Source organism: Nomascus leucogenys, chromosome 14 (genome assembly GCF_006542625.1).
Source record: "Nomascus leucogenys isolate Asia chromosome 14, Asia_NLE_v1, whole genome shotgun sequence".
NCBI classification, from domain to species: domain Eukaryota; kingdom Metazoa; phylum Chordata; class Mammalia; order Primates; family Hylobatidae; genus Nomascus; species Nomascus leucogenys.
The window spans coordinates 77,762,936-77,786,401 of NC_044394.1; the positions used below are offsets into that span (position 1 = coordinate 77,762,936).

Below are 23,466 nucleotides of genomic sequence, written 5' to 3' on the forward strand. Positions count from 1 at the left end.
CATAACGCTTCAGTAGTATTTATTTACTCCCCACTCTGGTGATCCTCTCTGGTTTCATGTTAGCAGAGTCTGAGGTGATGAGGCTTCAGGGACTTTGCCATACTTGGGCAAGGGTTTCCTGACTTAAACTTTTTACTTACTGAGGACTTAGCTGAGTTCATTAACTGACCAAAGTTTTGATGTTTTTCACAAGCAATTTTTTAGGAACTGAGCATCTTTTAGTAATGCACGATGTCTGGGTCCATAAGTTACTGTACTAAATTAACCATTCCCCAAACCCATGATTGCCTGGAAACAACAGTGCAGGGAGTCTGAGGTGTAGGTGGCCATCCGCATCGGCATTTTGGCATGACTGTGTTTAATATTCTCATGGCCGGTTTTGTCCTCATTTACATAACAAAGGCATGCTATATTTTTTAAAAGTCACTTTGTCAAAATGACACTTGTAAAGAGCTTCAGGTTAAAGGAGTGTGTTCTATGCAATTTTGACCTTAAAAGTTGCCAGTTTATCATGTAAAAGGCCCATGGCTCTCCCGTCTGCCCCACTGAGGGTGACTACCTGAGTCAGCCTTCTTCCAACTCAAAGAAACCCCACTCCCCAGTTTCAATATTAAATCATATTGTGGATGCAGTGGAATGGCAGCTTTTAATGTCTTTTTATAAACGTGCACAGATGTATGTCATGAGTGCACTATTGTAATGTAACAATACTGCCATAGTGATGAAGTGACTTTTTGCTAGTTTCTGTAAAAGAGAAATCATCCAAGGTCAGCAGGGATTTGCATTTGTGCTTGATCCTTGAGAATAGAACATTTTAAGCACGTTCATATGAAATATGCATTTGTCGTAAAGGAAAACGCAGAGACATGTGATTTACTAAATACCCCAGTAGTTTTTTTCAATTGAAAGCAAAACCTATCTGCGGTTTTCTTTTGGAAGTTTATCCTGACCCAGAGTGACCTGCTCCTCACTGGTAACGATGGAGGAGGAGAAGGAGAAGGGTCAGAGCTTTAAAAGTCTTCTAAGAATTGTAGCTCATGGAAAATTGGCATAGAAAAAGTGCTTGTGCTTAGCAGTGAGGTGTCATTTTTACGAAGTAACTTTTTTTTAACAGAGCCACACTTTAAAGCTTCTGAAAATAAGAACCAAACCTTGGTAAGCGAAAGTTTGCTTACTTATCTTCACCTTCATGGCCCAGTTGATCACAATCCATTTGAAACATCCAAATATCCCTGACCGTTTCATACGAGGTGTTTTGGGGGGTGGCGACTTCAAGGTTGGGGGAGTAGGGAGTGACGTTTCTGTTTATTTCAACCCTCAGTATTGTTTGGCTTTATCTGTGATTTGCCAGTATGGGGATCACATACTGGAGTTCGTTCATTTCCGTGGATCTTGTTTTTAAAAGTAATCACATGCTTTCGTACAGGTCAACTACTGGGTTCACATTAAACATGAATTTTCTTTGGAAACTTATGTAAACTCCATCTTTTTTGAGTGTATGCCTGTTTTAACTTATGCTTAGTTTTTAATTGTTAAAGGACTTCAGAAATGCAGTGGCAAACTCAGCCCCATTGCTCAGCTTCCATCTTATTTAACCATCTCCACTACACCCAAAAAAAGCAAATCCCAGACGTCAAATATGTCATTTCATCCATCAATACCTTCGCATTATAAACACCATCTTAGTTTGTAGGGTTTTATTTTGACATTCAATTTTCCATTGGAGTTTTTGTTTTCTCCTGGGAGTGGTAATTTTTCTTCTGGGAGGGCTTCTACGTGGTGCATTGGCACCAGCACATTCCAGCAGGCAGAGCCTCACCCGCCTCCCCTTTTTTTCCAGTGATCTAGTGAATGGCCTCGTGGCTCTCATGAACAGCAACGTCAGCAGCCCGGTCAACCTGGTGAGTGCTCCTCTCCCTCCACTCTGCAGGACAGCTCAGACTTTCGTTCATTTGTGAAACCATGAGCAGCACCAGGCTTTGCTTCATTTGCCATCAGCACACTTAAGGCATTTGTGTTTGTTGCTTGCTAAATACTAGAGGAAAAACAAACACAAAGTAAGAGTATACAAAGAAGTAAAATATCTGCAAGGCATGGGTGAGTGATGTAATCAGTCCCTCCACCTTCTGAAGGGCCCAGGTCTAAAATTGTGTGAAGCCTTTTGGTGGTAGTAGGTGGACATGTGTATGCATCTCGTTCTCTATCTAACAGGCAGGTCATCATTATAAGACCTGATTGCATTTTTAGAAGATGGAGGTTGTTCAGAGGGAAAGTTTTCCAGTTGCTGATGATGTCTATCATTTAGCCGGACAGACCACCTTCATGGCTTCTTGCCTTCCCTGCATGCCTGCCCACAGCCCCAGAACCTCCCTGTTGGAGGGATCATCCAGCCTTGAGCAGTTTCAGTGCTGGTGAACTTGCTTCTGCTTAGAGAAATTCACCCTGTCTTTGGACAGTTCTGGCCGGCAGAAAGCTCTTCCTTATATTGGACCAGAAATCTCACTTTCTGCACACCTATCCACTGACCTCACTTCTCCACCTGGGGGCCATTCATGGCTAGTGTGATGCCTCTACATTGTGGTAACTCTCCAAGGATTTGAAGGACATGGTCCTACCCCCCAAGCCTCTTCCTCCTTGGCTGCGTCAGCCAAGGTCATGGTAGGACCTCTTACCCTTTCTATTACTGAGTGATTTTCTGAGCAGTTTTGTTCCATCTCTTTTAAAATGCAAGTTTCCAATGTGGACTGTCCAGCATTCAAGATGTTCTGCTTATGTTGATGGCAGTGGACACAAGAACCCCTTAGCTCACTAGAGACCTCCCCCTTAACCCTACCTTGGGGTCATTTCAGGTGCTTCTCCCAAATTACCTCTCCTGGTTCCTACACAACACTCTAAAGTTTGGGGAACTCTAAAATGTTGGCCATGTGACCTATTTCTTGCAAACCATGTCACCTTTGCTTATGTATGTCGTTGTAACCAGCCATCTCAAATACAGTGCAGACCATGCATTTTTCCCCGAGGTGAAAGGGAATTCTCATCACGTAGGAAAGAATGTGCCCTGGAGTGCTGACTCCATTCTGGGACTGTTGCTGATCCATGCGTACAGTGTGCCACTTTTGAAAAAACATTCACTTAAAACAGACCAGAACGTGCCTCACACTGTAAGCCTCATTTTGCTTGCAGCGTTTGCCTGTGTACACTGGAGAGGCCTGAGCCACCCCTGCTGTGCGTTTTTGCTGCAGGTTCTTTAGCAGGGGTGTTGTCATTGACTTCCCTGGGCAGCCAGGCTCTTCTCTGTAGATACCGTGTTCCTCCTTCCCTCTTTGTGGAGGGTCTTTCACAGGGACAATTCCTAAAATTGGAATCGTGTGTCTGCCAGGAGAAAGGCAGAATCACTTTCTTGCAAATTCCTGTCGCTCCACTTTGCTAGTCAGTCCCCTCTGTGCTCCAGTGAGGCCCAGGGTCTCTCCCTCCACATTGACCATCTAGCTTCAGGCTAACTGAGGACCTGGGCATGAAGAGGCTTTAGGATATAGAATTATCAGACATTATGGTGGTCTCTTATGACGGGGGCAGTGGTGGCAGAGTAAGAGTAACAGGTGCTGTGATGTGTGATGGGAGGGAGAAAAAGAGCAAGTGGTTTTCCTTAAAGCCCCCACAAGTATTCTCTCTTTATGAAACACATGGAGTTTGTCCTCTGGCTTGCTGGGGACACTCACCTGTGAGCGTACTCATTTCTGCCTTAGCTTTTGGGTGTGAGATTACAAGTCCTTCATCAGTGACATGGTTAACACAGCTCACCCAGAGGGGAATAGATGGTGTTAGGAGAGCTAATTTTGTAAACCCAAGCTTTTATAAAAGTGACATTGAAGTTATGTTAGATATGGAAATTGTCTGATAGTAAGTGAATGTGTGCCTTCATCAGAGACTCTTGACCTATCCAAAGCCTAGCCTTGTACACAGCAGCCTAGAGGCTGAAGGTATAGATGGTACAGTTTAGCACTACCAGGTGAGTAACTGTCATCTTGGAAGCGGAGTACCCTCTGGCACACGGAGCTCTGCTGAAGCAGTGCAGGGAGGTCAGACTCGGCCAGTAGACGTCTCTGCAGACACGCCTGTGATCTGGGTGGTGGATTGCTGCTGTTGTCATGACGCTTATAACTGGAAACTGTTTTTTCCTTAGGGGAACCCAGAAGAACACACAATCCTAGAATTTGCTCAGTTAATTAAAAACCTTGTTGGTAAGTAGGATAAGTCGTTTCCTGAGTAAAATCGGCTGTGCCTGCCCTATCTGTTGATAACACCTTGACTAGAAAGTGGGTAATTAATACAAGCTAATTGAATTGGATCAAAGCAGAACTTTTTATCAGGAACACTTAAGTGTTTTCTAATTTTTAAGGAATAGAAAGATAAAGGAGGGCAGGATTGGTTTCTCCTCAGTTTTCATTGCAGGCTTGCATGGAGTGGGAGGGAGGAGGAGATTTGCTCCCAGTGTTTGAGGCACGATTGTATTAGATCATCCTACATGGGTGACAACTATTGGATTTCCAAACTGGTCATGTCAAGCATAGAATTTCAGACAGCAAGAGACAGCAACCACCAGCTGCGTGCTTCAGGAAGGTTTGAAATTGTTTGCAGTTCTGGTCATCCTGGCCACCACCCACTGGGGGCAGTGTAGCATTGGGAGCACCCCATCAAGGTGGGCTCTTAGGCCACGAGAAGGTCAGGTCTTCCAGGCCAGCCCTGGATTGCAGACATAGAGTGGATGAGCCCTTGGCCTCATCCTCAGACTTCCTGGAGCTCTGAGGAGTCAGACTCTTGGAGGGTGTCTGTTGTCTGGGGTTGATCGCGAAATTTGAGTGAAGTCACAACCAGACTGGACTGGCAGGTAGGCCAAGGAGGAGTATGCCACGGTGTGTCCTGAGGTGACCATTCACACCCCACTTGGCTGTGTTAATTCCTCCAGCGTGCCCTTCCTGGCATCAGGCTGCCATTCACCGGCGTTGGTCTAATCAACACGGACGGCTGGAATCCTCTCGTTGCTCGTGGCAGCAGAGGCAGCGGTCTTCCTCAGACAGAGCCTCCATCATCTGTGGCTCCCACAGCTGCTCCGATGCACTTCCCAGCTTTTCCATCCTGAATCTGTGTGTTCCTCCCGCGTGAGGAAGGGGCAGGCTCAGATCACAGCTCTGTGCCATCCACTCCTTCACACCCTCACTGCACAGAGTGAGGCCCGTGGGCCAGCGCAGCAGCAGCATCATCGGATGCATGTTAGAAATTTGGACTCTCATGCCCTAGCCCAGGCAGGCCCCCAGATCAGGATCTGCCCGTTGACAGGCTCTTCAGGTGATCCGTGCGTGCTGACGCTTGAGAAACTCTATTTGAAACCTAAGGTTGTGGGAGGGGCATGCAGCTTTCCTGCTGTGCTGCTATGTATAGCTTTGTGACACACCATCCTGAACCACCTGTGGTGGTGATTCACTGCAGAGTCTGCGATGTGGCCTCCATGACAGGGAGGCAGGGAGAGCCTCCACAGGCTTTCTTCTGCAGGTCTGGCCCACAGTCACTGGTGGGGCTGTATACTGCTGGCCAGTGGGGCCTGGGCCCAGCAAGGATGTGGAACAGGCCAGCCTTTGCCATCCTCTGAGAGGTCCCTCCAGCTGGGTGGCTGCACATCTTGGGTCTCAGGGCTGTCTAGGCTCCAAGCACCCAAGTGTGACCCACTTGGGGCATCCACCTCAGGGATAGCCCCACACCACGTTTGTGGTCTCACACCGGGGTCATGCTCGGTGGGCACGTCTGCTCTTGTTACCTGGTGTGGGTGGCCTGCCTTGGAGCAACCCGCTTGTACTGGGCGGTAACTCAGGCCTGTTGAGACAGAGTAACGTGCCCCCGCCGAGCTCTTGCCGGGCACCTGCACACAGTCAGCTTGGCCACAGCAGTTGCAGGAGCGCTCCCTGGACTTCCACGCCGAACAGTCCCTCGGGAGCTCCGGGGCTTCTCGAGAATTGCATTTCCACCGCCTGCACCCTATTCACACCGCATATGGGGTTTGACTTTGATGTGGATGGTAAGGCTGTGCTTACCCATGCTTTGTGATTCTCTCCTACCTTTTTTTTCTTTAAACATCTCAGGTAGCGGAAGTGAAATTCAGTTTCTCTCCGAAGCCCAGGATGACCCACAGAAAAGAAAACCAGACATCAAAAAAGCGAAGCTGATGCTGGGGTGGGAGCCCGTGGTAAGTGCAGGGAGTTAATGCTGCCTTGTGGGGAGAGGCCTCCCGTGTCCTGTGTCTGCTGTCCTGTAGGCACTGACCCTTGTCAGGCACCCCTGGGGGAGCAAGGTGGGCTCGGCATCCAGGCAGATAGAGGGTTTTCTCCAAGTGGTAAACAGCCTGTCCTGTATCAGGAATCTCAGAGTATGTTACCTGGGAAGCGGCTGGAAGCCCCTGCTCTGGGCTCTGTTTTCGCAGAATCTCTCACGCACACGCACATTCTTACACTCTCTCATACACATACACTGCCATACAAACACTTGTATGCACACATACTCACACTGTCTCCCACACATTCACACTGTCATATATACACTGTCATACGAACACACTTAATACAAGTATACTCACACACACTCATTTTCATACATATACATTCACACTATCATACACATTCTCACATTCATACACTCATACTCACACTCACTTATCCACACACACACACATTCACACATACACTCCCACTCCCACATACATACACTCCCTCACACACACACACACACACCCCTGACTGTGAACGCTGTGCCAAGGGCGCTGGCGGCACACACTCAGAGCCCCGCGTAGCCCCGGTTGCCTGTCTATCGAGTGTGCGGGGCAAGGTCAGGGGGCAAGTGGTCCGCATCAGCCCCGCAGTGGAGCCCCTGGTTGGAAGCGTGCGAGACTGAAGGGTGTGGAGGAAGGGGAACTGCGTGCCTTCCTGTTGTCTTCAGTGTGTCTACTGAAGGGGGCAGGGTGGGGGCGGCTGCCGCCTCCCTGGGGCTGAGCCTGAACCCCGCCTGCTTCTGCTCTGCCGCCTGCTGTGCCCTTCCTGCCTTGGGTGACTGCAGGCTCCTCCCCGCCAGAGAACGCTCGCCCTCAGGGCTGCCTGTGTCCTTCAGAGACCACCTGTATAGGGAGGTTGGCTGGGTTGGCCATATCTGTAGAAGCAAGCCCACCTCATTTACTGTCACCTCTGCCTGGCTGTTCCCTCTTTGCCCACCCTCATGTGCCCCACTGAAATTCGGGCTCCCCTCAGGCAGAGGCGTGTAGCCCTGTGTCCAGCAGGAGCCCAGCACCTGTCAGACCTGACACACACTGGGTGCTCAACAAATGTAGGAGCATCTTGGCATGGCCCGTGGGTTGTGGCACAGTCAGAGAGTCAGGGATGCAGTAGAGAGCTCAGTTTACCTTTTTAAAATGTGCATAGTCAGAGCTGAGTGAATAGAATCCTAGAATATTGAACTTCAAAGGGACATGAGAGTTCCAGCCTGATCCTTATTTCATTCTGTGATGTACAAGTCTACATGATCTGCTAAAAACCACAGAAATTTGTTGAGTGAAATAAAAATACAATTAACACCCAGGCTTCACAAAATCGAATAATCCCAAGCTGTGCAAAACAGGTTATAGCAGCCTAGGTTTCTTGTTTTTTGAAGCTTTGTAAGGGGCCATTGGTCCCTTTGTAAGGAGAGCCTATATTTTTAAACAAAATGTTTTTTGAAGAGTTAAATATGCTTCACTGTGTATTAACTATTGCTTTTTATGTGAGGCGTGTGTATGCTCAGTATCTTTATCTTTCTGGAATTTAGACCTATAATATTCTAACATTCTTGGAATGTGAGCCATCTACCACTGGTTTCTCTTCTAGTAGTAGTTTTAATTTATAATAAATTTTTGAGGGATATGATCCAAAGAAACTTATAGGCATTATCCATCTTAATTGTCCCAAGTATGTGTGTTTAACAGCTTGTTGAGATATAATTGACAAACTGCACGCTGCCCATATTTAGAAGATACAATTTGATAAGTTTTCATCTATTTTGACACCTGTGAAACCATCGCTACAGTCAAGCTGACAGACCTTCTCCCCCAGCGGTGCCCCAACACCCCTTGGCAGTGCCTCCCTTCGCCTTTTCTCTTTCTGCTCTTAATCAGCAGTTGATCTGGCTGGTTTCCTGTTGGCTGCAAAGCAGCTTCAGATGAAGGTTGCTTTGTGTGGTGTGGGCTGCCGTGGGTCCCCTCTCAGACTCAGCCTTTTAGTATGGTGGGGGTGCAAGTGGGCCGTGATCCGCTGGGCAGTGCAAAGGGTTGATGTCACGTGGGAGAATCGGGCGTGTTGACCAGACGCAGATCACCTTCCCAAAGCATCTTCCCGCCACTCCAAGGTGGATTTCTTCTGAAAGAATGGGGCACATGGGCATTATCTGAAAAACAATCTTGCCAGCCGATTCAAACTGGAGTAGACATTATACCAGCAAGAGGTAGTTGGGGTCTTTTGTGAGGTGGAGCTCACCTTACTTCAGTAAGAGTGACGCTTGTTAGCTCCACAGTACATTCTGAAAGCGGCCCTGAAGGACCTCTGGCTTTTCTCGGTGGGGCCGTGATGCTGGATGCTGGATGCTGGATGCTGTCACAACCAAAGTGTGGTTCTGTGAGTTCCTCTGAAGGAGGCCTGACTGGCTGCAAGGTGGCACTTCCTTCCTGTGATGCCCTTCTGTCAATGTGACCTTGTCTCCCTTTCTTGCTTTCCCTTTAAACAGGTCCCACTGGAGGAAGGTTTAAACAAAGCAATTCACTACTTCCGTAAAGAACTCGAGTACCAGGCAAATAATCAGTACATCCCCAAACCAAAGCCTGCCAGAATAAAGAAAGGACGGACTCGCCACAACTGAACTCCTCACTTTTAGGACACAAGACTACCATTGTACACTTGATGGGATGTATTTTTGGCTTTTTGTTGCTGTTGTTTAAAGAAAGACTTTAACAGGTGTCATGAAGAACAAACTGGAATTTCATTCTGAAGCTTGCTTTAATGAAATGGATGTGCCTAAAAGCTCCCCTCAAAAAACTGCAGATTTTGCCTTGCACTTTTTGAATCTCTCTCTTCATGTAAAGTAGCGTAGATGCATCTCTGCATATTTTCAAGTTTTTTTATCTTGCTGTGAGAGCATATGTTGTGACTGTCGTTGACAGTTTTATTTACTGGTTTCTTTGTGAAGCTGAAAAGGAACATTAAGTGGGACGAAAAATGCCGATTTTATTTATAAAAGTGGGTACTTAATAAATGAGTCGTTATACTATGCATAAAGAAAACTCCTAGCAGTATTGTCAGGTGGTGGTGCACCGGCATTGATTTTAGGGCAGATAAAAGAATTCTGTGTGAGAGCTTTATGTTTCACTTTTAATTCGGAGTTTTTCCAAGGTCTACTTTTGAGTTGCAAACTTGACTTTGAAATATTCCTGTTGGTCATGATCAAGGATATTTGAAATCACTACTGTGTTTTGCTGCGTATCTGGGGCGGGGGCAGGTTGGGGGGGGGACAAAGTTAACATATTCTTGGTTAACCATGGTTAAATATGCTATTTTAATAAAATATTGAAACTCACCAGTCATGGACTTCCAGTTTTAAAGGTTGTCTTTCTGCTTTGGCATGGCACTTGTTGGAGTGCTAAGGAAAATATTGGAGAATTTCATTTCAAAGGAAATTCTGAAAACATTCAGGTTTGTGCACTATATAATTTGATTTGTAGCTATTGAAAACATTTATATGCTACTTGGGCTGAGTGTAGGCATATAATATTCACTGCCATGTGAAGTGTTCAGATCTTAGCCAGGGTTAGAATCAGTTTTGTGCCCTTCCTTGGGAACACAGAGCAGATGGAGAAAAAAAAAGGTGCAAATTGTCTCCTCTGGAGAGATTCGTGAACTAGGCTTATTGAGTGAAAACTCTGAGAGCTTTTGTTTTCAATAAGAACCCTTTCAAGGTTTAGTGTTAGCATTTTGTTTTTCCTCTTAATAAATGGAAGAACAATGCGGTAAGTTAAAGCTCCACATTTTCCAAGTAGATTGGCTCCGCGTGACAGCAACACAAACCTGAGCAGGTGCTGAGCGGCTAAAGGTTTCTATGTTTCAGAAGCATTTAAAAATGAGAGATCCCAAGATACCTAACCAGTGTGAGCTAGACTTGCCTGTCCTTTAACCACCTCAGGATTCTTCTTAATTGGACATATTTTTGGAATCCCAGTCTTGGGCAGGGCAGAGGACGATGTGGTTTTGTTTGTTTGTCATGCTAAATTCTCCAGAAGATTCTGGAACTAGGGTCAGTGCTAGATTGGATGTGGTGTGAGAGAGAAAAAGGAATCAAAGATGGTTTCTTATTTATAATTTTAATTATTTTGACCAGAAGTAAGTGATATACCATTTACCGAGATGGGATTAACAGAGCTGGGAAGCTCATTTGGGAGCTACTAATGGTAACCAAGACATTGAAGAAGGAGTGTAGACAGGGAAAGCTGAGAATTTGCGGGGACTAAGCTCTGCAGTGCAATTTGGGAGAACATAAAGGCCCCAGGGTCCAGAATTCTCTTACCTAGTTACTTGCTAGTTAGTATCTGGAATTCTTCCATGGGATTCATTCTTTGGTTTTCTTGCCTGTGATATTCATAAAATATTTTCAGGGGAGGGCGGAGGAAGGGAAAGAGGAGTTCTATCTAATTCATCCTAAAGAAAGAAGTAATGCATCAAGGATGTAGTGTAAGGTTAATTTCCATGAATGTCCTAGGAAGAGAGGGAAGTGGAGTTGAGGGGCCTGGAAAGGGATGAATGGGTAGACAGAGCATGGTTACTGTGGTCTGAATGTTTGTGTTCCCCTATAATGCATGAGTTAAAACCTAATCCCCAGTGCAATAGCATTAAGAGGTGGGGTGCTTAAGAGGATTAGGCCATGAGGGCAGAGCCCTTTAGTGCCAACAAAAGGGGCCCAAGGGAGCTTTTTTGCATCTTCTGCCATGTTTTAAGGACACAGCAAGAAGGTGCCATCTATGAGGAACAGCCCCTCACCAGACAGTAAATCTGCCGGCACCTAGATCCTGGACTTCCCAGCTTCCAAAACTACCAGCAGTAAATTTCTATTGTTTATAAATTACCCAATCTGGAGTATTTTGTTCTAGCACCCTGAACCAACTAACACAGTGGTGCTCCTGCATCTCAGGATTGGCTCCCGATTGAGGCATCACTGCTATTGCTTGCAGGGGCAACACTGGTACAGCTGCTCTTACTAACTTCAGTGACAGTCATAGTGGGCTTAAGCAAGGTGCAGATTAGAGAGTGAACACACTGGATTTCCACTACACCCTCTTAGATACTGAGCCCAGCCCACTGGCCCAGGTGGACTCTTGTGACTCTTGTGGCATTGCTCTGCTCCATCCCTGATGGCATCTCTGATCACAACTCTGGTGCTGCATGGGCCACCATTCTGGTTCATGGTTCTTAGTTATGTGTGAGCTTGACTTTGTTCTCAATCTAAAAGGTGTATTGAGTGAAATGCTGGTCTGGTGATAACTGTGAACTACAGTTTGGTCTCTTAAGACTGGGAAATCTAGAAAATCCTCAGCAGTTTGCTAGGGCGGAAGAGTTGTGAGTTTTAATGTTTCAGTTCATCTGTTTTAAGTGGTTTGTTGACTTTATCCAGATATTCTCAGTGGTTGGTTGTTACCTTTGATAGGGAGTTGAAAAGTTATATTATAACCCAAAGAACTGATGCCATAGTATCTGGGGTGTGATGCAGTGAGCTTCAGAGACAGCAGCAAGACTTGGTTCTAATCACCATGATTAACCCACATGTTTTCTGTGTATTAAAAAGCCCTGATTGTGTCCTGCTTGTACCTTGGCCACTTTGGAGAACAAGAGTCACTTTTATCTACAACTGTGTTGTGGGAAGGAAAAAAGTAAAGATATTATTATCCAAAACATCAATGTTTTTAAAAAGTGTTGCTATTTTGGTGCTGCTGAATTTTAAGTTTCTGTATTTTATATACATTTTACTTGAAGTAAAACTAATGTGGTGTGGTATAGAATTCCAGGATGTAAGAGTCAATGTAGGTGGCTCTACCATGTACTAATGAGGGGAGGTCAGTTTTTAAAGAAATGAAGATAAAGGAAAATGCAAGGAAGAGGCTCTACCATTTTTAGAAAATGGAGTAGACATACTTTCCCTCATCTTCCTACTAAGTACAATTTAAAATTCTGGACATTATATGTAAAACAAGCATAATATGCTGAAAGTAGATAGAAAAAGGTAGACCAGCCAGGGACCTCAGGACCTGAGGAAGAATGCAGTGGTGATACGGGCTAAACCACGTTGCCTTAAAATTTATATTGAAGTCTTAACCCACAGGACCTCAGAATGTAACTATAGAGATTAGGCCTCTGAAGGTGATTACGTTAGAATAAGGTCTTTAGGGTGGGCCCTAATCCAGTCTGAATGGTGTCCTTGTAAGAAGAGAAAATTTAGACACCAGAGATATGCATGCACAGAGAGAAGGCCATGTGAGAACACAGCAAGAAAGCAGCCATCTCAGCCCATGAGAGGGGCCTTCGGAGAAACCACACCTGTCTACACCTGTTGATCTTGGACATCTAGCATCCAGAACTGTGAGAAAAAGGAATTTCTGTTGTTTAAGGCACCCAGTCTCTGGTATTTTGTCACGGCACTCCTAGCAAACTAATACAAGTAGTGAGTTCCCTGGGTTTTCTTTTTGCCTTCTATATGCCAGCCTTGGAGCTGGATAAGTTATTAACCAAAGAGTGCCAACGGACACAGTCAAAAACCCCAACAGAAACCTATTCACTGCTGCCAGCATACCAGGGAAAGGGCAACCTAGTAAAAAGGAAAACTTTTAAACAGAAATGGCTCTACTGTAGCCAAACACCACATGAAAAACACTACAGCCCCTCCCCATCCCTTCCAGCAAAGACCAAGTGGGGCCTGGAGCTCCACCCTCACCTAACTTTAAGAAGATGCCTCAACCTGCCCCCACCCCCACTCTTTGCTCTGGTGCTGTCAGCAAAGGCCTGTAGGGGCTTGGGACTAGAAGGCCTGAACTGAGATTTGCATCTCCACTGGGTAGTAATGACCCCAACCCCATGGCATCAACTGCCTAGTGGAGAGTCAGGGCTTTCAGCACTTTCAATAATCAGCAGTAATAAGGCAACCTCAGTGAAGGCCACATGGGGAGCAGTAACAAGCTCCCCACCCCTGACAGCCTGAATGTTACCAGTGGAGGCCTGGAGGGAAACCTGGGCTTCCACCTGCTACCTGGCAATAAAAAGGCAGGTTCCCCCTTCACTCCCTGGAGCAGTCAGAATAGGCCTTCTAAAATTCAAGATTTAAATCAGACCCAGAGTCTTACGGCACTCAGAACTGATGAGGTTTAAATCAAAAATTATTCACCACACCAGAAACCAAGAAGATCTCAAGGTAAATTAGAAAAGATAATCAACAGATACCAGCACCAAGATCACACAGACATTAGAATTATCAGACAAATTAAGTTTTAAAGCAGCCATTGTAAAAATGCTTCAATTAGCAATTACAAACATGGTCTAAACATGAATAGAAAATTTCAGCAGGCCGGGCGTGGTGGCTCACGCTTGTAATCCCAGCACTTTGGGAGGCCGAGGCGGGCGGATCACGAGGTCAGGAGATCGAGACCACGGTGAAACTCTGTCTCTACTAAAAATACAAAAAATTAGCCGGGCGTGGTGGCGGGCGCCTGTAGTCCCAGCTACTTGGAGAGGCTGAGGCAGGAGAATGGCGTGAACCCGGGAGGCAGAGCTTGCAGTGAGCCGAGATCACGCCACTGCACTCCAGCCTGGGCGACAGAGCGAGACTCCGTCTCAAAAAAAAAAAAAAAAAAAAAAAAAAGAAAATTTCAGCAAAGAGAAGATATGAAGAACTAAATGGAAATTTTAGAACTGAAAAAATAACAGATAAAAAGCTCTGTGGATAAGTTCAGCAGCAGAGTGGAGAGAACAGAAGATAGAACAATCAAAATTACCCAGTCTAAATAACAAATAGAAAACAGACTGACAAAAATGAACAGCGCCTTGGAGATATGTGGAACAAAGCATCTGTCATGTCATTGGTATCGTAGAAAGAAGAAAGAGGATGGAGTTGAAGAAAATCTAAGGAAGAAGGGCTGACAATTTCCCAAATTTGACAAAAAAAAAATCAACATGCTGAGTAACCACCCAAGAAGATAAACCCAAAGAAATATATGCCAAGATTTATCATGGTTAAACTGAAAATTAAAGGCAAAGACATGGTCCCTAAGGCTGCCAGAGCAGAATGACACCTTACGCCTAGGGGCAAAGCAATTAGAGTGGTAGCAGGTTTCTCAGTGGAAACAACCGAGGCCAGAAATAAGTGACACAAGTCCTGAAAGAAAACTGTTAATTCAGAATTCTATATCCAGCAAAAATGTCCTTCAAGAATGAAGAGGAAATCAAGACATTCTCAGATGAAGGAAAATTATGAGAAATGTAAATGAGCAGACCTCTAAAATAACAACAGTTAACAGGAAACAAAGGAATCTTGTGGCATCAAGCAGGAAGAAAGAACATAGAATGAAAATATCAATAAATGCAATAGGCTTTCCTTTTCCTTGTAAGTTTTCTAAATTATGTTTGAAGTTTGAAGCAAAAATTGTAACATTCTCATGTGACTATCTATGTAGAGGAAATAGTCAACTATATTATACATATCAGAAGGTAAAGGGAGGTAACGTTTCTACACTTCACCCAAATGGGGAAAAGTTGACACTAGTAGATTTTTGGTAAGTTATATGTAATGTAATACCTAGAGCAACCAGCAAAAAAAGCTATACAAAGAAATGTACTCAAATGCACAAATAAAATCGAATACTAAAAAAAAAAAAAAAAAAATACAACCTGCAGGGGCAGGGAAGAGAAAATGAAAATATAAAACAAGGTAAAACAGCAGATTTAAACTTTAACACAACAATAATTGCATTAAATGATTGACAGAGTATATTTTTAAATGGCCTAACTATATGCTGTCTATGAGAAACTTCAGTGAAAACAATATATGTAGGTTGAAAGTAAAAGGATAGAAAAAAAATACTATGCAAAAATCAGAGGAAAGCAGGAGTGACTAATATTAAATAAGATAAATTTCTGAGCAAAAAGAAAAAAAATTGCCAAGGTCAGAGAGGAACATGACATTATAATAAAAGGATCAGTCCAACCAAAAGACCCAGCAATCATAAAGGTGTGTGCAACAAGTAACACAGCTGCAAAATATGTGAGGCAAAAACTGGTAGACCTTAGAAGAGAAATAGATAACCCAAAATTATAGTTGGAGAGTTAAGCACCATCTCAACAATTTATAGGGTAACTAGACAGGAAATCAGCAAGGATATTGAACTCAATATCCACCAACAGGATCTAATTTGCATTTATAGGACACTTCACAGAACAGTAGCAGAATACACATTCTTTTCAAGTGCCCACTGAACATATACCAAGGTAGACTATATCCTGGTCATAAAACAAACTTCAACACATTTAAAAGAACTGGAATAAAACTGAGGGACCACAATGGGGTCAAACTAGAAATCAGTGACAGAAAGATAACAGGAAAATCTCCTAACACTTGGAAACAGTGCATCACACTTCTGAATAAGCCATGAGCCAAAGAGGGAGTCTTGTCGAAAATATATTGAACTGAAGAAAAATGTCAAAATTTGTGAGATGCAGCTAAAGTTGTGCTGAGAAAAAAATTTGTAGCACTAAAATTCTAATATCAGTAGAGGAAAAAGAAATGTCAATAATTTGAGCTTCTACTTCAAGAAATTTAAATGAAGAGCCAAGTAAGCCCAAAGCAAGCAAGCAGAAGGAAGGAAATAATAAGTGCAGAAATCAGTATTGAAAACAAAAAGCAATAGAGAATATCAATGAAACAAATTACTGGCTCCTTAAATAATAAAAGCCACAAACCTCTAATAAGACTGACAAAGCAGAAAACACCATTAATGGGAATGAAACAAGGGATGTCACTTAATAGACATTGAAAGGATAACTAGGGAATACTAGATATAACTCTACGTACATAAGTTTGAAAACTCAGATGAAATGGGCAAATTCCTAGGAAACGTATCCTAGGAAATTCTCAGTATGAAATTTGTAATTTGAATAGCTTATTTAATGATTTAATTCATAGTTTAAAATCTGAAGGAAAAAAAAATACTCCGGGCCCTGAAAGATTGACTGGAGAATTCTGCCAAACATTTAAAGAATTCACACCAATCCTATACAATCTCTCCCAGAAACTAGAAGAGAAAGGAACATTACCCTTTATACAAAGAAGGGTAATGTTCTTTGTATAAAGCCAATATTACCCTGATACTAAAACCAAAGAGTACAAGAGCATACAGACCAGTATTCCAAATTCGTACAGATGCAAAAAGTTTTAATAAAATGTTAGCAAATTGAACACAGGAGTATATAAAAGGAATTATTACCAAGTGGGGACTATTCCAGGGATGCAAGGACTAGCTCAATATTTGAAAATCTTTATATAATCCATCATTTTAATAGGCTAAAGAAAAAATCCCATGATCATAGCAAATAATGCTGAAAAATCACATTAAATAGTTCACCTGTATCATGGTCTCTGCTTTATGCCTGTTGTCTATCTGACAAAGCTTGAATCTGAAAGATTATGTCTAAATAAAGGGAGGAAAACTTAAAAGGCATTGAAAAGGACTAAGGAGTCGGTAATAATCACTAAAAATGGAATTTTGTTCATTAAGTGTTAAAGCTTGTCATTGAAAATGAAAATATATATGGGTAAAAGTGATAACACCTATTTTCCCCCTTTAAAAGGTGATAGGTTGCAGTGACGTAATATGCAAATGTGAGGCAGAAACGGTGATATGGTGTTTCTTCACTACTTCCCAGAAAAACTGTGTCTGAGCATGCTGGGCAGCTGGAGAGGTCACCCTGGACAGTGAACCACGCTCTTTATTCCCAACTTCATGATCAAATGGCAGGAAGCAAAATCCATCTGTTGTCAGTGCAGGAAGGACCCACTCAATGGGGTTCCTCTCTGCATTTGGGCTTCTTCAGTAATAGATGCTTACCATGTCCCAGTTTATTTTCACAAAATTTGTTTCTCAGCAAGAAGAGAAAGGGAACTCAAAATCAAAAAAGAGTAAGGTGAGAGAACTCAATTTAAAAACAACAGAAGCAGCAGCAAAGTGCCAAATCACATCAAAGGCATGACACATCATTTGCAGTGGAGTCTGACTCACACCTTCTTCATAGATGCTACATCTGCTGCTTGCGTGGGCTTTTTCTTGATTCCATTTTAACCGTGATGGAGGTGCAATGACATAGTATTGTGCTTTTCTCTCTCCAGGTCATCTTATGTTAGGTGTGTTAGGCACAGGCAGAAAAAAAATGTACCTCACTGGAAAGACACAAGTCTTTATAAATCCCAATTCCCGACTGTACTTACCTGTTTCCCTGTTTGCTGCAGTAACCTGACAGGAGAAGCAGGATAGATCAGGAAACTGCTAGAAAAGCATCGGCCTGGTTTATGGGCAAGTCAGCTGCCCTCCCGGAGACTTCGTTTACTTGTCTATAGCCTGAGGGGGGCGGTGGATCGTCCTGTGTCTAGCCTTGCCACCACTCCTTGTGTTTGTACACTACTAGTTTTATTTTAGTGAAAGTTTCAGAAGAATCGGGGACTAGATCTCTTCCTAAAGGCTCAGCAGGGATGGAGCAGTGAGTTGCTGTTGTACTTGAAAATCACCATTGGGTATCCCATGGCTTCAGACTTTAAGAAACTTTCATCTTCAAACGCAGAAATTTCTATAAACAGTTTTTACAACTGTTCACTCGCCCTGCTGGAGGCACTTAGCTTTGTGAAGCTCCCGTTCCATTATCAGAATTCTGAGCAAAAATTGGCTTCACTGAGCAGCCACTCATGGGGCCTGGTTGTGCCCTTGGGGCTCTCCAAGAACAAGACAAAGACTTTCCTCTTGACAGCCCTTCAGATGTTTGAAGATGAGCAGTCAGGCCAGTCCTTGGACTCTGCTCTTCTAGGCTTGACGTCCCCAGCATGGGTTCCCCGGAACTCAGTCTTCTCTTTAAAAAGTTGGGGGCAGGGATAGCAATGCCTGTTCACACGCCATCTTTCTGTCTTTGATCTGTGGCTCTTGGTCAGTATATTACAGTAGGGGTTTTTGTCCTCTGTTGAAGAATCAGCTTTATATAAAATGTCTGGTTTACAAAATCCTGGTGAGTAATTCTGATCCACAGAAGAAGACAGTGCTGCTTGTTAAAAATGGGCCCTTAGGGGAGCAGGTGATATGATTTGAAAAGCTCACGGCCAAGGGTCTCTGGCCAAGCTTAAACGAACTACTGCCGGGCACTGTGGCTCACACCTGTGATCCCAGCACTTTGGAGGTTGAGGCAGGAGGATCGCTTGAGACCAGGAGTTCAAGACCAGCCTGGTCAACAGAGCGAGATCCTGTCTCTACAAAAAAATTAATTATCTGGGCATGGTGGCACACACCTGTAGTCTCAGCTGCTCAGGAGGCTGAGGTGGGAGGATGGCTTGAGCCCAGGAGTTTGAGCCAGCAGTGAACCATGATCACACCACTACACTTCAGCCTGTATGACAGAATGAGACCCTGTCTCCAAAAACAAACAAGCTTCACACCTGACAGGATTGAAATCTCACCTGTAGTCACAGCACACTCCTGTTCACAGGCAGCTAGCTGCAAGGGCGGTGGTTGAGTGGGAGAAAATGTTAGTTTGCTGTTGCCAAGCCAAGAATAGGCTCAAGAAACTCCAGGCCCAAGAGGCATACTTTGGAGGGAGGGGCATAAATAAGCTAACGGGTGGTGGGGACAAGGGAGAGGAATAATGTGGTGTGGGAAAAACGTCCACATCTGAGTCGTAATCCCTGCTCTGTTCCTAACTCACCTTGTATCCCAGGAGCTGACTGTCATTCAACCTCTCTGGCCATCATCTTCTTCATATGTAAAAATGAGACTAGATCCTTCCTTTGTGTAGTCAGGATCCATTCGACACTTATTAAAGCTCACTTACTCTGACAGGCTGTATACTAGGCTCTGAAGGTTTTATAGTGAGCAGAAGCAGGTGTGAGCTTTTCCTGGGGTTCACAGTCTTGCAGAGTTGGCTGAAGTGCAGAGCAAGGGAGATTGAAAACAGGAATATTAAGAGGTAGGGAGGGGGCCAGGTCTTATAAAACACATCAAGGGTTTTCATCTTTATCCTAAGAATAACTGGAAACTTTCACTCTGGATATATTACAAGAACTGGAATAGAAATCCCTTTAAATAAGGGGTCTCATGAACTTGAATGGGAAAGAAAAAATGAACCTTTTTGTTTCTACTAACCCCTAACTCAAATTTAGCCTTCAATTATAAATGTAGACAACAAACTGTGATGGAAATAGCTCTTAGCTGGGATTCTGCCACATATAGAAATCAGATATATCATCACATTATAGTTGTTACAATTGTCTCAAAATGTCATTTACTTTCACTACTTTGAAATTACAATAGCTGTAGACCTACCAGTAAGTCTTGTTACTTACAGCATGAAGAAACACATTTATTACTATCTTGTAAATTTGTCTTTTAAAAGGTTGGAAACTTTTTCAATATAATTGATTTCCTTTGTAATCCTGTGTACTTGGTTTTATGCATTTACAAATGTTATTCTTAAAGATTTCCAGAGACAGAAAAGGTAAAGAATGTTTGGTTTGAAATAAATGACCAAATAGTTCTGTCTCCAGCAGTATGACAGATTAATGTGAATAAACCCCTCAATGGGAGCAAATGAAATGCTGGATGTGATTTTATATACACTTTCCTTAGATGATAAATAAAGAATCTGCAGAGTCCTAAAACGAAGAGAAAACCAGCTATTGCCTGAAAATGTCTGCAGAATCATGTAGAGCTTGAGAATCTTTGAAAGCTGCAAAGGGCTCAGGACAGGAGATAAAGTTTAGGTCAGATTACCCTGCATCAGCCTGAGCTCCCAAAAGGCTCTACCTTGGTGTACGGGCCAATGAGAAATAAATCCATCACACAAAAGGGGGCAGTTGTGATGCTTTCTTTCAAATTTCAGTTTGGTGGGAGTGGACTGAGAACAGTAAGTACAAGGTGTCTCTATGTGGTCTGTAAATCCACAAGCACAGAATTTAAGGTGGTCCCAGTTTGGTAGACTCCATTGCACCCCAAGTCACTAGCAAAAGAAAATGCAAGTGCTGTCCTGAGGACTTCAACTTAACTCAGCTTTCAAGTGTGTCTTAAAAACAACATTCCAAAAAGAATGAGCAGGTCATGGTTAGAAATTACATAAAATCAAGGAGACAGTCACTGTGAGTGAGAAACCATAGATGGTAGGCAGAAAGAGATTCACAAAGACCCCAGATACTGGAAATGACAAAAATATAAAAGTATTTTACACATTTAAAGAAAGAAAAGAGAAACTTGAAAATCTAAACAGGGAACAAGAGATATAGCCAAGCATATTTGAATAAGAAAGGAAAAATATAATTGAAATTTACATACTTGAATAAAACATTCCAGAAAGAACTACTAGAATGAGGGAGAGACACCATTCAAAGAAAGAAATGGAGGAGAATTTTCCAAATTGTTTGAAAGACACCAATCCTCAGATTAAGCCCAACAAACTTCAAACATATTAATATTTTTTTTTTTTTTTATTATTATACTTTAGGGTTTTAGGGTACATGTGCACAATGTGCAGGTTTGTTACATATGTATCCATGTGCCATGTTGATTCCCTGCACCCATTAACTCGTCATTTAGCATTAGGTGTATCTCCTAATGCTGTCCCTCCCCCCTCCCCCCACCCCACAACAGTCCCCGGAGTGTGATGTTCCCCTTCCTGTGTCCATGAGTTCTCATTGTTCAATTCCCACCTATGAGTGAGAACATGCGGTGTTTGGTTTTTTGTCCTTGCGATAGTTTACTGAGAATGATGTTTTCCAGTTTCATCCATGTCCCTACAAAGGACACGAACTCATCATTTTTTATGGCTGCATAGTATTCCATGGTGTATATGTGCCACATTTTCTTAATCCAGTCTATCGTTGTTGGACATTTGGGTTGGTTCCAAGTCTTTGCTATTGTGAATAGTGCCGCAATAAACATACGTGTGCATGTGTCTTTATAGCAGCATGATTTATAGTCCTTTGGGTATATACCCAGTAATGGGATGGCTGGGTCAAATGGTATTTCTAGTTCTAGATCCCTGAGGAATCGCCACACTGACTTCCACAATGGTTGAACTAGTTTACAGTCCCACCAACAGTGTAAAAGTGTTCCTATTTCTCCACATCCTCTCCAGCACCTGTTGTTTCCTGATTTTTTAATGATGGCCATTCTAACTGGTGTGAGATGGTATCTCACTGTGGTTTTGATTTGCATTTCTCTGATGGCCAGTGATGATGAGCATTTCTTCATGTGTTTTCTGGCTGCATAAATGTCTTCTTTTGAGAAGTGTCTGTTCATGTCCTCTGCCCACTTTTTGATGGGGTTGTTTGTTTTTTTCTTGTAAATTTGTTTGAGTTCATTATAGATTCTGGATATTAGCCCTTTGTCAGATGAGTAGGTTGCAAAAATTTTCTCCCATTCTGTAGGTTGCCTGTTCATTCTGATGATAGTTTCTTTTGCTGTGCAGAAGCTCTTTAGTTTAATGAGATCCCATTTGTTGATTTTGGCTTTTGTTGCCATTGCTTTTGGTGTTTTAGACATGAAGTCCTTGCCCACGCCTATGTCCTGAATGGTATTGCCTAGGTTTTCTTGTAGGATTTTAATGGTTTTAGGTCTAACATATAAGTCTTTAATCCATCTTGAATTAATTTTTGTATAAGGTGTAAGGAAGGGATCCAGTTGCAGCTTTCTACATATGGCTAGCCAGTTTTCTCAGCACCATTTATTAAATAGGGAATCCTTTCCCCATTTCTTGTTTTTGTCAGGTTTGTCAAAGATCAGATAGTTGTAGCTATGCGGCATCATTTCTGAGGGCTCTGTTCTGTTCCATTGATCTATGTCTCTGTTGTGGTACCAGTACCATGCTGTTTTGGTTACTGTAGCCTTGTAGTATAGTTTAAAGTCAGGTAGCGTGATGCCTCCAGCTTTGTTCTTTTGGCTTAGGATTGACTTGGCGATGCGGGCTCTTTTTTGGTTCCATATGAACTTTAAAGTAGTTTTTTCCAATTCTGTGAAGAAAGTCATTGGTAGCTTGATGGGGATGGCATTGAATCTATAAATTACCTTGGGCAGTATGGCCATTTTCACGATATTGATTCTTCCAACCCATGAGCATGGAATGTTCTTCCATTTGTTTGTATCCTCTTTTATTTCATTGAGCAGTGGTTTGTAGTTCTCCTTGAAGAGGTCCTTCACATCCCTTGTAAGTTGGATTCCTAGGTATTTTATTCTCTTTGAAGCAATTGTGAATGGGAGTTCACTCATGATTTGGCTCTCTGTTTGTCTGTTATTGGTGTACAAGAATGCTTGTGATTTTTGTACATTAATTTTGTATCCTGAGACTTCACTGAAGTTGCTAATCAGCTTAAGGAGATTTTGGGCTGAGACAATGGGGTTTTCTAGATATACAATCATGTCATCTGCAAACAGGGACAATTTGACTTCCTCTTTTCCTAATTGAATACCTTTTATTTCCTTCTCCTGCCTGATTGCTCTGGCCAGAACTTCCAGCACTATGTTGAACAGGAGCGGTGAGAGAGGGCATCCCTGTCTTGTGCCAGTTTTCAGAGGGAATGCTTCCAGTTTTTGCCCATTCAGTATGATATTGGCTGTGGGTTTGTCGTAGATAGCTCTTATTATTTTGAGATACGTCCCATCAATACCTAATTTATTGAGAGTTTTTAGCATGAAGGGTTGTTGAATTTTGTCAAAGGCCTTTTCTGCATCTATTGAGATAATCATGTGGTTTTTGTCTTTGGTACTGTTTATATGTTGGATTACATTTATTGATTTGCGTATGTTGAACCAGCCTTGCATCCCAGGGATGAAGCCCACTTGATCATGGTGGATAAGCTTTTTGATGTGCTGCTGGATTCGGTTTGCCAGTATTTTATTGAGGATTTTTGCATCAATGTTCATCAAGGATATTGGTCTGAAATTCTCTTTTTTGGTTATGTCTCTGCCAGGTTTTGGTATCAGGACGATGCTGGCTTCATAAAATGTGTTAGGGAGGATTCCCTCTTTTTCTATCGATTGGAATAGTTTCAGAAGGAATGGTACCAGTTCCTCCTTGTACCTCTGGTAGAATTCGGCTGTGAATCCATCAGGTCCTGGACTCTTTTTGGTTGGTA

At 43.1% G+C, this 23,466-nt stretch overlaps 1 protein-coding gene across 3 annotated transcripts in view; it reads left to right on the forward strand.

Moving 5' to 3' along the window:
• The window catches only part of UXS1 (UDP-glucuronate decarboxylase 1), a 95,269-nt gene extending 85,619 nt beyond the window's left edge, over positions 1-9,650 (forward strand). For all 3 annotated transcript variants that reach the window (XM_012495724.2, XM_012495723.2, XM_003277436.3), the window contains 4 exons: positions 1,841-1,901; positions 4,184-4,241; positions 6,135-6,238; positions 8,794-9,650. In XM_012495724.2, the coding sequence (XP_012351178.2) occupies positions 1,841-1,901; positions 4,184-4,241; positions 6,135-6,238; positions 8,794-8,925 (355 nt within the window). In that variant the 3' untranslated portion in view covers positions 8,926-9,650. The remainder of the gene's footprint in view (positions 1-1,840; positions 1,902-4,183; positions 4,242-6,134; positions 6,239-8,793) is intronic.
• Positions 9,651-23,466: the final 13,816 nt, after the last annotated feature.